The sequence below is a fragment of the Natator depressus genome, chromosome 6, assembly GCF_965152275.1.
Source record: "Natator depressus isolate rNatDep1 chromosome 6, rNatDep2.hap1, whole genome shotgun sequence".
In the NCBI taxonomy this organism is placed as follows: domain Eukaryota; kingdom Metazoa; phylum Chordata; order Testudines; family Cheloniidae; genus Natator; species Natator depressus.
In genome coordinates this window covers 30675183-30691125 of record NC_134239.1, presented here as the reverse complement: position 1 = coordinate 30691125, position 15943 = coordinate 30675183, and the positions used below count along the sequence as shown (strand labels likewise).

General features: G+C 44.3%; 1 protein-coding gene across 7 annotated transcripts in view; it reads right to left on the bottom strand.

Moving 5' to 3' along the window:
• Window positions 1-15943, bottom strand: part of PLEKHA7 (pleckstrin homology domain containing A7) — a 268956-nt gene that overhangs the window by 52339 nt on the left and 200674 nt on the right. For all 7 annotated transcript variants that reach the window (XR_012639855.1, XR_012639856.1, XM_074954938.1 and 4 more), the window contains one exon: window positions 11829-12351. Coding sequence is in view for 5 of the 7 variants with exons in the window: in XM_074954938.1 (XP_074811039.1) it covers window positions 11829-12351 (523 nt within the window). In the remaining 2 variants the exon portion in view is untranslated. The remainder of the gene's footprint in view (window positions 1-11828; window positions 12352-15943) is intronic.

Genomic DNA, 15943 nt, shown 5'->3' with positions numbered 1-15943 from the left:
TGTGATTGTAGAACAGTTAGAAAATCTATGTTCATTTTTCTTTCAAAGAATTATGGAATATCTCTTACTCCTAGCTTAGTGTTTCGCATCAGCTGACAGTGGGGACAAGCTAATTAACATAGGACAGGGTGGACTGCATTCTGTCTCACCAGAAAATTCTTTTGGACTACGGAAGACAGTGATCAGTGTTAGGAAAATATCCCCTCCCACTCAAAGATCAGGAGGGTGACTCATCTTCAAGATAGGAGCCAAAAGAGAAACAGGCCACCAGGCCTCTATGATAAAACTATAAGTGTGTGTGTGGCGGGGACAACGGACATAAGGGTCTGGGTTTTTTCCATTTTAGGTTGGAAAAATCTGAATTCCCAAGAAAACTGCAGGGATAGCCGGCTCCCAACCCTACAGAACTCAACCTTGCAGACTTCATGCAATCCCTATTTGTGAGCTTTACAAAGACTGGGTTTACCATTCCTCTATGGTGTTACTTTTATGATATGCTAAGGATATTCAATTTGCCAGAAATGTAATATACCAGATCTTTTGTACCAGACTTTATACTGTGCTTGAGGAGACTTTGGAAAATAATATACATTATATACATTCTGTAATTTAAAAGGTCTCTTTCCCATTCCCTCTCCCCCAAGACGACATCTGTAAAGCAGCAGCTGACACAAGAAAAGAACAGTTACTTACCTTACAGTAAATATGCTTCTTCAAGATGCATTGTTTACATCTTGTTTACATGGATTCCACTCTTGGTGTGCACGTGCCCCATGCATGCAACATGAGGTTACTTTTGGACAGAAGTGTCTATTGGAGCCGTACTAATGACTTAGATGTCCTCATGCCCACCCATCTGAGGGCATAAAGGGCAGGGCTGGCCTAACTGTTCTTCAGTTCCTTCATCAGTACAGAAGCCAAGAGTAGAAGAACTCCACAGTTGAATGGAAGATGAGCAGGTTGTGGAGTCCATGTGGACACTACATCTTGAAGAATCACAGTTACTGCGGAAGTAACTATTCTCTTTGAGTGATTGTCGACATGGATTCCACTCTTGGTGGCTAACAAGCATGTTTGCTTGGAGGTGGGTACTTGGAGGATCCCTGTTTAAACAATGACAGTAGGACAGCCCTACCAAAGCAGGCATCAAATTAGAAGACTCTGTCAAAGAACAGTGTCTTGTCAAGGTGTGGACAGAGCTCCAAGCAGCTGCCCTATAGATTTTGGAAATAAGGACATTCTGCAAATATGCAGCAGAGGCTGCCTGAACTCTAGTGGAATAGGCTCTAATGTGGTTAGGTAGATCTAATCTAGCTACTTTGTAACATATCCTTATCTAAGTAGATCTCCAAATGTATAATCTCTCAGAGGATATTGTCTGACCCGTAACCCTCTCTGCAAAGGCCACAAACAGTCTAGGTATGTTCCTGAATGCTTTTGCCCTTCACTGTAAAATGACAGTGCCCTTAGTACATCAAGTGTATGAAATTTAGTTTCTCCCAAGGATGAGTGAGGCTTGAAGAAGAAAATTGGGATATTAATAAACAGGTTCACACAGAACTCTGAAATTACTTTAGGCAAGAGTTTGGGATGAGGCCTGACATTAACCTTATCCTTATGAAACACTGTATAAGGCCAATCATGAGGGCCTGAATTTTTACTACCCTTTGAGCTGATGCAATGGCTATTAAAAGGGCAGTCCTCACTGGTAGTTGATACATCAAACAGGTTGCTATGTGGATCAAAGTAACAGCCGTGTTAGTCTGTATTCGCAAAAAGAAAAGGAGTACTTGTGGCACCTTAGAGACTAACCAATTTATTTGAGCATAAGCTTCCGTGAGCTACAGTTCACTTCATCGGATGCATACTGTGGAAAGTGTAGAAGATCTTTTTATATACACACAAAGCATGAAAAAATACCTCCTCCCACCCCACTCTCCTGCTGGTAATAGCTTATCTAAACTGACGACTCTCCTTACAATGTGTATGATAATCAAGGTGGGCCATTTCCAGCACAAATCCAGGGTTTAACAAGAATGTCTGGGGGGTGGGGGGGGTAAGGAAAAAACAAGGGGAAATAGGGAAAACTTTCTAAACTACTACATGCCACAAGGGGCCACAGCAATGGTTGCCTCAACCCACCCAGCAATATTGTTAACCTATCCAACTATACTCGCAGCCCAGCAGAAGCAGCTGTCTTATCTCGGGGCCTCTCCTTCTGCCCCTCCACCCCCACGAACATGATACAGTTCTGTGGTGACCTAGAATCCTATTTTCGATGTCTCCGACTCAAGGAATATTTCCAACATACCTCTGAACAACATACTAATCCACAGAGACCTCCCTACCAACACTACAAAAAGAAGGATTCTAGGTGGACTCCTCCTGAAGGTCGAAACAGCAGACTGGACTTCTACACAGAGTGCTTCCGCCGACATGCACGGGCTGAAATTGTGGAAAAGCAGCATCACTTGCCCCATAACCTCAGCCGTGCGGAACACAATGCCATCCACAGCCTCAGAAACAACTCTGACATCATAATCAAAAAGGCTGACAAAGGAGGTGCTGTTGTCATCATGAATAGGTCGGAATATGAACAAGAGGCTGCTCGGCAGCTCTCCAACACCACTTTCTACAAGCCATTACCCTCTGATCCCACTGAGAGTTACCAAAAGAAACTACAGCATTTGCTCAAGAAACTCCCTGAAAAAGCACAAGATCAAATCCGCACAGACACACCCCTGGAACCCCGACCTGGGATATTCTATCTACTACCCAAGATCCATAAACCTGGAAATCCTGGGCGCCCCATCATCTCAGGCATTGGCACCCTGACAGCAGGATTGTCTGGCTATGTAGACTCCCTCCTCAGGCACTACGCTACCAGCACTCCCAGCTACCTTCGAGACACCACTGATTTCCTGAGGAAACTACAATCCATCGGTGATCTTCCTGATAACACCATCCTGACCACTATGGATGTAGAAGCCCTCTACACCAACATTCCACACAAAGATGGACTACAAGCCGTCAAGAACACTATCCCCGATAATGTCACAGCTAACCTGGTGGCTGAACTTTGTGACTTTGTCTTCACCCATAACTATTTCACATTTGGGGACAATGTATACCTTCAAATCAGTGGCACTGCTATGGGTACCCGCATGGCCCCACAGTATGCTTTTTTATTTTTATGGCTGACTAAGAACAACGCTTCCTCAGCTCTCGTCCCCTAATGCCCCTACTCTACTTGCGCTATATTGATGACATCTTCCTCATCTGGACCCATGGAGAAGAAGCCCTTGAGGAATTCCACCATGATTTCAACAATTGCCATCCCACCATCAACCTCAGCCTGGTCCAGTCCACACAAGAGATCCACTTCCTGGACACTACAATGCTAATAAAAGATGGTCACATAAACACCACCCTATACCGGAAACCTACTGACCGCTATTCCTACCTACATGCCTCCAGCTTTCACCCTGACCACACCACACGATCCATCGTCTACAGCCAAGCTCTGCGATACAGCCGCATTTGCTCCAACCCCTCAGACAGAGAAAAACACCTACAAGATCTCTATCAAGCATTCTTACAACTACAATACCCACCTGCGGAAGTGAAGAAACAGACTGATAAAGCCAGAAGAGTTCCCAGAAGTCACCTACTACAGGACAGGCCTAACAAAGAAAATAACAGAATGCCACTAGCCGTCACCTTCAGCCCCCAACTAAAACCCCTCCAACGCATTATTAAGGATCTACAACCTATCCTGAAGGATGACTCAACACTCTCACAAATCTTGGGAGACAGGCCAGTCCTTGCTTACAGACAGCCCCACAACCTGAAGCAAATACTCACCAGCAACCACATACCACACAACAGAACCACTAACCCAGGAACCTATGCTTGCAACAAAGCCCATTGCCAACTGTGCCCACATATCTATTCAGGGGTCACCATCACAGGGCCTAATAACATCAGCCACACTATCAGAGGCTCGTTCACCTGCACATCCACCAATGTGATATATGCCATCATGTGCCAGCAATGCCCCTCTGCCATGTACATTGGTCAAACTGGACAGTCTCTACGTAAAAGAATAAATGGACACAAATCAGATGTCAAGAATTATAACATTCATAAACCAGTTGGAGAACACTTCAATCTCTCTGGTCACGCGATTACAGACATGAAAGTTGCTATATTACAACAAAAAAACTTCAAATCCGGACTCCAGAGAGAAACTGTTGAATTGGAATTCATTTGCAAATTGGATACAATTAACTTAGGCTTGAATAGAGACTGGGAGTGGCTAAGTCATTATGCAAGGTAACCTATTTCCCCTTGTTTTTTCCTACCCCCCCCCCCCTCAGATGTTCTTGTTAAACCCTGGATTTGTGCTGGAAATGGCCCACCTTGATTATCATACACATTGTAAGGAGAGTCGTCACTTTAGATAAGCTATTACCAGCAGGAGAGTGGGTGTGTGTGGGGGCGGGGGTGAGAAAACCTGGATTTGTGCTGGAAATGGCCCAACTTGATTATCATACACATTGTAAGGAGAGTGATCACTTTAGATAAGCTATTACCAGCAGGAGAGTGGGGTGGGAGGAGGTATTTTTTCATGCTTTGTGTATATATAAAAAGATCTTCTACACTTTCCACAGTATGCATCCGATGAAGTGAGCTGTAGCTCATGAAAGCTTATGCTCAAATAAATTGGTTAGTCTCTAAGGTGCCACAAGTACTCCTTTTCTTTATGTGGATCAAAGGGACTCATCAATCATGTTTGTACTATACTGAAGTCCCAAGAAGGAGGGGGGCTCCCTAACTGGAGTAAAGACATGAGTAAGGCCATTAAGGAAAATAGCCACTCTATAGGATGGCCCTGCTTAGGTAAGTGATGTGCAGATATTGCTTCTAGATGCACTCTTATGGAGCAGATTGTTTCAGGGCTAGTAAATACTCCAATATTGCTGGAACGGGTCTTGTTGTAGGAGACAGCTCAGCTGCAGCTGAGATGCTTATACAGAAAGCCTCTTCCACTTACCTTTTTAAGTCAGTCTAGCTGAGGCTTTCCTGCTTTGGAGCAGAACGTTCTGAATTTCAGCTAAACAGCTTCTTCCAGTGGACGTCATTCAGCTAGCATCCAGGCTGTCAGATCTAACAAAGCTGGGTCCAGCTACAGGCTCTCACCGCTGTGTTGCTAGACTATGTTGGGTAGGACAGGTAAGGTGATTGGGGGGTTATGTTGACAGGTTCATCAGATCCAAATACGAGAACTCACTGGCCCATGCTTTGGCTATCAGTCCTGTATCTTGCCTCAGTTTCTTCAGAACCTTCACTATCAGGAGGACTGGCAGAAAGGTGTACATCAGTCCAACATTGGGTGAGAATGGCATCTGTCAAGGAGTCTGGGCTGGGATTCCCTTTGAAACATAATATCTGACACTTCTTGTTGTGGTTTGTGGCAAACAGGTCTATTTCTGGAAATCCAGAAATTCTTGAAACACTCTGCAGAACTGAGTCTTTGGTAGACCATTTACAATTGTCTGAGAACTGTCTGCTAAGTTGATCTGCCAATGTGTTCTGAAGGCCAGGAAGGTGCATAGCCACTATTGTGATTTGATTCTGAATGCACAAGTCCAGAGCCAAATGGCTCCCTGACAGAGCAGATGACCTGGCTCCTCCTTGTCTCTTGACATAATATCAAGCACTTGGATTGTGGATCCAGGGAGTAGTAGGAATAATTATGACTCTGAACTCAATTACATTTATTTGGAGGGGGGCTTCTTGAGGGGCTCTGCCCTCCCACTTTTAAACTGCCTTAAGGATGAGCGACGGAGGGGGAAGAGGCGGAGAGGAGCAAGCTGGGACGGGGCCTCAGGGGAAGAGGCAGCATGGGGCAGGGTCTCGGGGGGAAGGAGCAGAGCAGCAGGCAGGGCCATGGTTTAAGTGCCGATGGCCCCACACTTCTAGGGCGCTTCAAGCGCTCCTGCAGCCCTGCAGCTTCTACAGGAGCTTGGGGCACCCATTTTTCAGGGGGCCCTAAATTGGCCAGGGCCCCCCAAATTGGCCAGGGTCCCTGGGCATGGGCCCCATGGCCCTGTGTGTTAATCCACTACTGCCTGGAATTTGACACCATCCCGTATAAAGTCTGTGTTTTGAGTTGGAGTAAGCATGGATCTCTCTCTGTTGAATTTGAGACCCAGAGAGGCAAGGATCTTTAAGATTATTTGAATTGAATTGGATCACTTGTTGGGGTTATGATTTTCAGATCAGCCAGTTGTCAAGGTAGGGGCAGACCTGGACTCATTGTCTCCTAAGATGAGTTTGCATGACTGCCAAGCATTTGTTGAAAATCCTCGGACCATGTTTGTGTATTGTGGATCAGATGCGGATACAAATTTTGTATCTGCGCAGGGCTCTATTGATAGTGAGATGCTCCTGATTCTGAGGTATGTCCTGTGGTCTGGCTGAATGGATACGTAGAAATGGGCATCTGATGGGTTGAGAGCCATGAACCAGTCTTGACCAACGTCCACAATTACCTCATTAGAACCTCACCATCCTGAACTTGAAACAGTGAATGAATCTGTTGACTCACTGAAGGTCCAGAATGGGATGCCATTCTTTGGGATGAGAAAATAATGCTCCTTAACTAAGAACCCACATGTGAAGCTGCTTTGTCTCCTCCAGCAATAGCCCAAGGTCCCAGGCCTGGTCCACTGTGTCTCTGGAGTTTATAGTGGATTTGCCTTATTCCCACTTTGGCACGTGATGCTAGTTGTGATCAGTCTTTTGACCAAAAGAGCCCCATTGGATGCTAAAATGAAGAGGAGAAGAACCAGCCCAGCCCAGACCCCTCACTGGGACTGGGCATTTCCCAATCAAGGTGCAGGAAAAAATCGAAATGCCGAGATTGTCCGCAATACAGAGACAGACCTCCCCCACTCAGCAGAGACTTTTCCCCATCAGAGAGGCGGGTCTAGTTCATGTTGACCTACGTGGGTTCAGGCTGAAGTGTGGGTGCAGAATATTGACTGATTCATGCCATCAAAACCAGCATGAATCATAGTGTCACCCTCCTTTCTGGACAGCGGTCAGATAGACTGTTGTTAATTTCAATATATAGATTGATAAAAGTGTTCAGGCCAGGTGGAGAATCTATCCAAGCCAGCTTAGCCTTAATATCCTCATTAAGACCATGCCAAAAATGATGGCACTGAGCACGCTTTTCCCATTCTGTGTCTGCACCAGAAGTCAGCAACATAGTTATCTGCCCACCAGCATGCTTGCCTTAATGTCTGGAGCACAACCACTGCCGTGTTTGTGTGTTCGGGTTGCCAAAAATCACCAACATAGTATGGACAAATTCTTCGAACTGGTTAAAGTGTGGACAGGACTTTTCAAGAAGGGGGGAGGCCCAGGCCAACACCTCCTCGCTCAGCAAGCTGCTAAGCCCCACCTTGGTCTTGTCAGTAGGAAAGGTCTGCAGGTGCAGAAGGCGAAGATGGCACTGACTTATAAATCCACAGAGCTTCCCCCAGTCACCACTGAACTTGCTGGGAAATGTTATTTTTGGCTCTCAGTAGATCTGGGTCGTAGGTGGCATAGCTTGTGCTTACACGGTGGCATTTACTGCAGAGCACTGATCTGGGTCTGTAGATTCTGCAAAGCATTCACTAGCTCCACCAAGGAGATGTTGGCTTTAGAGGGATCCATCCTACTAGCTAAGCCAGGGACTTTCAGGCTACTCAGACTGATGTGACTAGGGTGTGGACAGTCAGGCCTAGTGGCTGGAGCAGGAGTCAGGAACCAGAGTCAAGGATGAGAACCGGAGTCAGGAACCAGAAATCAAGCCAAGAGTCACAGCTGGAGTCAGGAGCAAGCAGGGAAGCGGGGCTGGAATGGATCTGAGCAAGGCAGGGAGCAAGGCTGGCAGAGGAATAATCACAACTGAGGGCATAAGTGTTGAGCAGCCAGCAACTTGTTGCTGCTACTGCTGAGCTTACAAACAGGCCTTTCTGGCTCTTTTCAGCCAATCAGGCAGGTGGGCCCATCAGGTAGGCGGGCCAATCAGGCGGTCCTACCACAAGCCCGTTGATATCATTAATCTGCCTAGAGGCTGGGCTGGCTAGTCCTTAGGCTCAGCTGAAGGAGCTCACTCCCAACAGCAGCCCTTTTTCTCCTACCCCTTATAGTACCCTCTCTCTAAAGTCCCTTCCTGATTCCCATTGTGCTAACCAAGGAAGGAAGGTGAGTGGGAGAGGACTCCCTGCTCTGTCTAGATAGGGATGGGGAAAAGGAGCACACAGCTTCCAAGGGAGGCACAGTTCTATCCAGAGTACCATTTTTGAGAGGAAGAGGTTGGTTCTGGAGATACCTCCTTAACTTGTACCAGTAACTGGTGTCTTAGATATTGCCACTGTCAGCCTCTCTAGGAGACATGAGTCCAGTACTAAGCCCACAATTAAACCACATAGTACCATATATGCTCTAGGTACCCAGATAGCAAGTTCTGAAGTGCTAGTACTAAGGAACACATTTCTGAGTTTCAGAGTAGCAGCCGTGTTAGTCTGTATTCGCAAAAAGAAAAGGAGTACTAGTGGCTCCTTAGAGACTAACCAATTTATTTGAGCATAAGCTTTCGTGAGCTACAGCTCACTTCATTGGATGCATTCAGTGGAAAATACAGTGAGGAGATTTATATACACACAGAACATGAAAAAATGGGTGTTATCATACACACTGTAAGGAGAGTGATCACTTAAGATGAGCTATTACCAGCAGGAGAGCAGGGTGGTGGGGGGAAAGAAAACCTTTTGTAGTGATAATCAAGGTGGGCCATTTCCAGCAGTTAACAGGAACGTCTGAGGAACAGTGGGGGATGGTGGGGGGGAAATAAACGTGGGGAAATAGTTTTACTTTGTGTAATGACCCATCCACTCCCAGTCTCTATTCAAGCCTAAGTTAATTGTATCCAGTTTGCAAATTAATTCCAATTCAGCAGTCTCTTGCTGGAGTCTGTTTTTGAAGTTTTTTTGTTGTAATAGTGCGACCTTTAGGTCTGTAATCGAGTGACCAGAGACACTGAAGTGTTCTCCAACTGGTATATATGAATGTTATAATTCTTGACGTCTGATTTGTCCATTTATTCTTTTACGTAGAGACTGTCCAGTTTGACCAAAGTACATGGCAGAGGGGCATTGCTGGCACATGATGGCATATATCACATTGGTAGATGTGCAGGTGAACGAGCCTCTGATAGTGTGGCTGATGTTATTAGGCCCTATGATGGTGTCCCCTGAATAGATATGTGGACACAGTTGGCAACGGGCTTTGTTGCAAGGATAGGTTCCTGGGTTAGTGGTTCTGTTGTGTAGTTGCTGGTGAGTATTTGCTTCAGGTTGTGGGGCTGTCTGTAAGCAAGGACTGGCCTGTCTCCCAAGATCTGTGAGAGTGATGGGTCGTCTTTCAGGATAGGTTGTAGATCCTTGATGATGTGTTGGAGAGGTTTTAGTTGGGGGCTGAAGGTGATGGCTAGTGGCGTTCTGTTATTTTCTTTGTTGGGCCTGTCCTGTAGTAGGTGACTTCTGGGTACTCCTCTGGCTCTCTCAATTTGTTTCTTCACTTCAGCCGGTGGGTACTGTAGTTGTAAGAATGCTTGATAGAGATCTGGTAGGTGTTTGTCTCTGTCTGAGGGGTGGGAGCAAATGCGGCTGTATCGTAGAGCTTGGCTGTAGACAATGGATCATGTGGTGTGGTCTGGGTGAAAGCTGGAGGCATGTAGGTAGGAATAGCGGTCAGTAGGTTTCCGGTATAGGGTGGTGTTTATGTGACCATCGCATAAGTGGATCTCTTGTGTGGACTGGTCCAGGCTGAGGTTGATGGTGGGATGGAAATTGTTGAAATCATGATGGAATTCCTCAAGGGCTTCTTTTCCGTAGGTCCAGATGAGGAAGATGTCATCAATATAGTGCAAGTAGAGTAGGGGCATTAGGAGACGAGAGCTGAGGAAGCGTTGTTCTTAGTCAGCCATAAAAATGTTGGCATACTGTGGGGCCAGGCGGGTACCCATAGCAGTGCCGCTGATCTGAAGGTATACATTGTCCCCAAATGTGAAATAGTTATGGGTGAAGACAAAGTCACAAAGTTCAGCCACCAGGTTTGCCGTGACATTATCGGGGATACTGTTCCTGACGGCTTGTAGTCCATCTTTGTGTGGAATGTTGGTGTAGAAGGCTTCTACTTCCATAGTGGCCAGGTATGGAGGTGGCGGGTGCCAAAGGATTAGCACTGAGAGAAATGAAGTCTGCAGATTTAGTGGGTACACCTGGTGCTCTTTTTGTACCTAGTGCTGGCACAGAGCTTTTGGCCCTTATGGGGCTGAGGCCAAGGCAAGTCAAAAGTCTGATATCCATGTCTCTACTCACTAGGCACTAGAAAAGGTGACCTGTGCTTTCTGCCCTGTCAGAGGAAGTCAACACCAGAATGGTGGCAAATGGGAAGGCAGAAACTCAGCTCCCACAGCTCTAATGGAAAGGGACGAACCTGAGGAACATGGGTTTAGCTCTGCCTTTCCTCTTGGTGTTCAAACTCTCAAGGGAAACAACTTTAGGCAGGCTTCTTTAGCTTTCTGAATTTGCTTCAAGAAGTGACATATGGAGCATAGCTTGGAGATATGTCCATGTCCTAAGCAGAATAGGAGCCAGGAGTGCCAGTCATTAAGCACCACTGAAGTGTCATATGAGGGCATGTTTTGAATCCAGGAGATATAGCTCCTGCAATGTTGCTAGCACTCCTGTATGAGGGGGACAAAAGGGAGGGGTTCTATCCTAAACTGAAATGTTTCCAGGTTCTCTCTATCCACCTCCCCCGCCCAATATATATTAGCCTGCAGGCAATAACTATCTATATGTATGAACTACTAAGTATGAAGGCTATTAAATATGCTTGCATAGTGTGCAGAAAAGACAGTAGACACTACACAAGAGTTCTGTCTCGCTGCCATGGTCATTAGGAAAAAACTGAGGAACAGTTCAACCAGCTCTATTCTTTATGCCCTTGGGTGGAGGGCATGAGGACATCTATGGCACAGGAATAGCTCCAATGGAGGTGGTTGGCTAACAGAAGCCAATGTTGTGCACATGGGGCAATGCGCACCAAGACTGGAATCTATGTGGACAATCACTCGAAAAATAACTATGCACTAGTTTAGATACAATAGCTTACCTGAAAGAGCTTTTCTGCGAAACACGTTAACCTTGAAGAAGAGAAATTATCCTCAACTTTGCTTCATCAAAAATTTTGAAAAAAAAAAAAAAAGCTTTATCTGTTTAACAACAGTGAGAAAAACCACTGAAATGTGTTTGGAGAAGGTATAAAAGAATAGTTCTTTAACTTAATATTAAACTTCTCCATTAATATTGTGCGTGAACATCCTATACATATATTTATGTAACAAGTACATATATCCTAATTATGTGTAGCTAAATATTGTATACATTAACATATATTTACAAAATTTTAGAATATTAATAAGGCACTCCATTGAAACTATAAAATAAGAACATTTCAAATTAATGGGCTCTTTCTTTCTTAGCCACCCATTTATTCTTTCCATAACAACAACAAAAATAAACCTGTGACAACTGAGCAGACGTAGGTTTGGAAAAAAATTTCTGTGTGTTACCGTGTTTACTTTTAGAACTTGTATGTCACTTCGATAACACGGTAAGGATTTCAGTTCAAATGCCTACATTAATTAGACAGATTAATATGCAAACCTATGTATGATTACTGTTACACTCTATACACACCTTTACAGCATGATTTCGAATCCTCCTTGGAGAACCAGCAAAAGGTATGTCTACACTCCGTCTCCCATCAGATGGTTTAACAGTAACCCTTTCTGCAGGAGTGTGCGGTCTCCTTGGCGGAAAGATTTTTGGAGGTCCTGGTGGAGGAATATCGGAAGGAGATGGAGGAACAGAAATTGATCGTGGAACATCTAGTGAACTTTTTGCTTTACCATGGTCAGTAAAGTCCGGAGAACCTGCATAAACTGGAGCAGTTGGACTGCCATGTTTAAACTGCTGTCTCTGTTGCCACTCGTATAGCTGCCATACAGTACCATCTTTATTAGCTTTCCTCTCCTCATGGGACATTTTCAAGTGGCTAACACGGTCCTGGGCATATTTGTAGTCACTTGGCAGGTTGCGATTTGGTGGAGGAGAGCTCCCTGAAAGCTGCCTGGTATTCTTTGGCAAGGTATGATAATTTTCAGGAAAAGACGAAGATTGGCTGGGACCTTGACGAGTTAGAATCTGATCAGAAGCAAGACTGTGAGAAGAAGAGATATAGATTTAAATGTACATTTATCAATAGGACTGGCTAAAGTAAAAACATAAATCACCTCTTCTAATTCATGTTACCTTAGGAATTATACAAGATTCTGATTAAGTGTCCTTTATTAAAATTCACTTAAATGTGTACAAAATGAAGCTACTATTGCCCAGGTATCGCTATATAAAAAACCCTCGCTATTCACATATTAAGATTGCAGTAATCTGGTATGTAATTCTACTTCTGAGAAATATTTGAAAGCCACAATTCTTTGATCAATGATCAGCCTGGACCTACCACAGCAGAGCTAGCTTTAAGGGAAAAAGTTACATTACCTCTATGTTTAGAAACACTAGAAGTCAAGTATGCAAATAACTGAGTCGTAGTTGTGTTTATAAACAGCAAATACTGTAAGTAATTTTTACTTTTAGTTAAAAGGTACCTTGTTCACCACTAGATGGTGTAGTTTGCTGTACAAATGTGATATATTAATTCATTTTAAAAATTACGTTACCTTAAAAATCAGAGAGGAGGAAGAAACCTCACCAGACAGAATAAGCAACTGTTGTGTAGATTTTGCTTCATTATACATAAAAGAGATAAACCATTTCTTAAATTCTTTGATATTTGAACATTTGTTTGGAACGTTCTAGTCCTTATGAGTTACTCTTTTACATGATACAATGCTATTAGTCCTTGCTATCTTAAGCAGCACACAGGAATTTACAAGGAAATCCATTTATGGTCCTGCTATAAAAAATGTCACTTCCTGGGTTCAGTACAACATGCAGAAATTAAATTGCAGAAATTAGCTCCACATTTGGCCAGCAGTTTTCATACGGAATCTGTTGGCTTCCAACTTTGACATAGTTGACTTCATGAAGTCTTTTCACAGCCTGAAATACCAGAATGATCCCACTTGCCTATTATCCAATTCTGCACTTAGCCATCAATAGCTTCAACATCTCCAGTCAGCAACAGGGTTCACTCTGCCAGACTTTATGGAAGACCATGTAAAGGAAAGTGTGGGGTGGAGGGAAAAGATTATATTTTCTCAGCATACAAGATGGATACACGGAGGAACAAAAATAGAGCAAGTGGTTACTTAACAGTAACTGTTGTTCAAGAGTTGCCTCTGTGTATTCCCACTCATGGGATTTGGTGCCCAGAGGCTGTGGAACTGCCTTGAAAAATTGTGACTCAAGTTGGGAGGCTCTTGAGAAATCTCATATGAGAATAATGTCATCACCCTACTCTACATAAGGAAGTGCACACCCCACCCCAACTCACTTTCTACTCCCAAACTGTACAGTCCTGATGTTATTTAGAACTCCGAAGCAGAGGAGAAGGTGGGTAGTGTGAATGCACAGAGATGACTCTCAAAGACCAAGTAACCGCTTTTTCTTCTTTGAGGGCCTCTGCACTTTCATTTATGGGATTCTAGTGAGCAGTGCTCCATCAAGTGGAACATGGGTGAAGAGTGCTTAGCTAAACACATACTGTAGCATGGCACCACTCTCCTAGACCAGATACTGGACCACGATGCTAAGTGCAAAATGCGGTGCTTGGTGAAAGTGTACACTGAACTGCAAGTTTCTGCTTTGCGTATCTTCAAGAAGGAAACACATCTAAGCCATGCTGCTGCTGCTGCAGAGGGAGGCTCTAAGAAGTGAGGTTTTAAACTAGGATGTTACTGTTTTCCTAGTCAAGATGTAACAATATTCTTTGTACCTCCTAATCCAGTGTGAGTGTGTAAGAGATAAATGGATTCTCACTGGCATCTCGCCCATATGCTTCAAATAATCAATTAGATTTTAAAAAGGGCTTGGTATTTTCCAGGTAAAAACAGAACATCCTCTTCACGTTTAGGAGAGGAGTTTCCTGTGAGTGGGAGTGAAGTCTAGGGAAGAACACAGGGAGGAAAATGCAGTAAGAGAAGTGGAAATCTGAGACCTTAGGTATGAAGCTGAGATGAGGCCTCATAGTGACTTTCTCCTTCTAGACCACCATATTAGATGAAGTGGCTGGCTATTAAAGCACTAAGCTCACTCACTCACTCTCCTAGCAGACATTACTGTTATCAGGAAGGCTATTTGATCGATAGATGTTTGAGAGAGATTTGTGCAAGAAGTTCAAAGAGGACCACTCAGCTTACTTACGACAAGATTTAGGTCGCCTTAAGTGGGAGCTCTTTAATGAGGGGAAACACATTTACCATGCCTTTAAGGAACCCGGAGATTGTTGAGTGAGAGAAGATAGGTTTGTTCTGAACATAACTGTGATGAGCAGATATTGCTGCCATATTGACTTTCACCGAAGCTATAGCTAAACCTTGAGATTTAAGGTGTAGAAGCTAATCTAGGACTGCAGAGACCCCAGCTCGAGATGGAGTAAGTACTTGACTAGTGGCACAGATAGTAAACCATTTCCTTTTCAGTTTATAGCATTTCTGGGTGTAGCCTTCCCTGTATTACACTAAGCATGGCCTGAATTCTCTGAGAACAGAAATAGTCCTTATTAGTCAGAAGGTTATACTCCAATACTGCACAGTGGAGCATTTCTGGGTTGAGATGCAGAATTTCTTCCTGGCTTTTGAGACAGGAGGTCTAGACAAAGAGCAGCAAGTAAGATAGTTTTCTGACAAGAAGCAAAAGATCTGGGGATACCAGTGCTGGTAAGGTTACATTGGGGCTACTAATACACTGTTTGTTTTGTGCAACCTGATTTTGTATAGGACTCAGGTTATCAGAGGAACATGAAGGGAGTAAAGTGTTGGATCCAGTTTGTCTCTGTGTGCTCTGTTGAATACAAGTGGCATTTGGTGTTTTGTTCAGACATGAAAAGGCCAATCACTGAGTGGTCCCAATTGGTGAAATCGTCTCTGGCCACCACTGGTTTCAAGTACCACTTGTATGGCTTCTGAGACCTCCTGCTAAGTAAGTCTGCCTCCACATTCTCTCTCCCGCAAGCTGTAGAAAAATAGGGTGGAATTGGATTTGGATGTACCACAGCCTGTTTTCTTGCCTCCACAGATAAAGGTTGGGAATATGCCCCCTCCCCGCTTGCTTAGAGAAGTAGTACTTGGCTGTGTTGTTGTCTGTACATGGCTGTGGTGTTGGCACTGCTGGTCACTGTGAGGTTAGCGGAGAGGGAAGCAAAGGGTACCCTCAGAAGGATGTTGCCCCTATTTTCCCACCAATAAAACTGTTGAAGCACTTGAGGTGGAATGGTCAGTCTCCTCTGAAGGCTGTGAACATTTAGTGCATAGTTACCTGCTGCCCAGCTTTTCAAGGATCTAATGTTCAGATGTGTAGGATGATGAGACCATCAAGCCTAGTAGCCTTAAGAAAAACTGTGATCTTTACCAGGTGTTCTCCGAGAGTTGTCAGGATATCTCAAATTTTGAAAAGTCTCTCTTGTGAAAGAAAGGCTCTGGCCTGAGTAGAGTTCAGGACTGTTCCAATGAAAGTGATACTCTGTGCAAGCTGAAGCATTTATTTCTCCCAGATAATTAATTCCAAAGACTGGAAAAGTTGCACATGTATTGAATCACTGAGAAGAGGTCTTGTTGACAGCTGAGCCTTTGAAG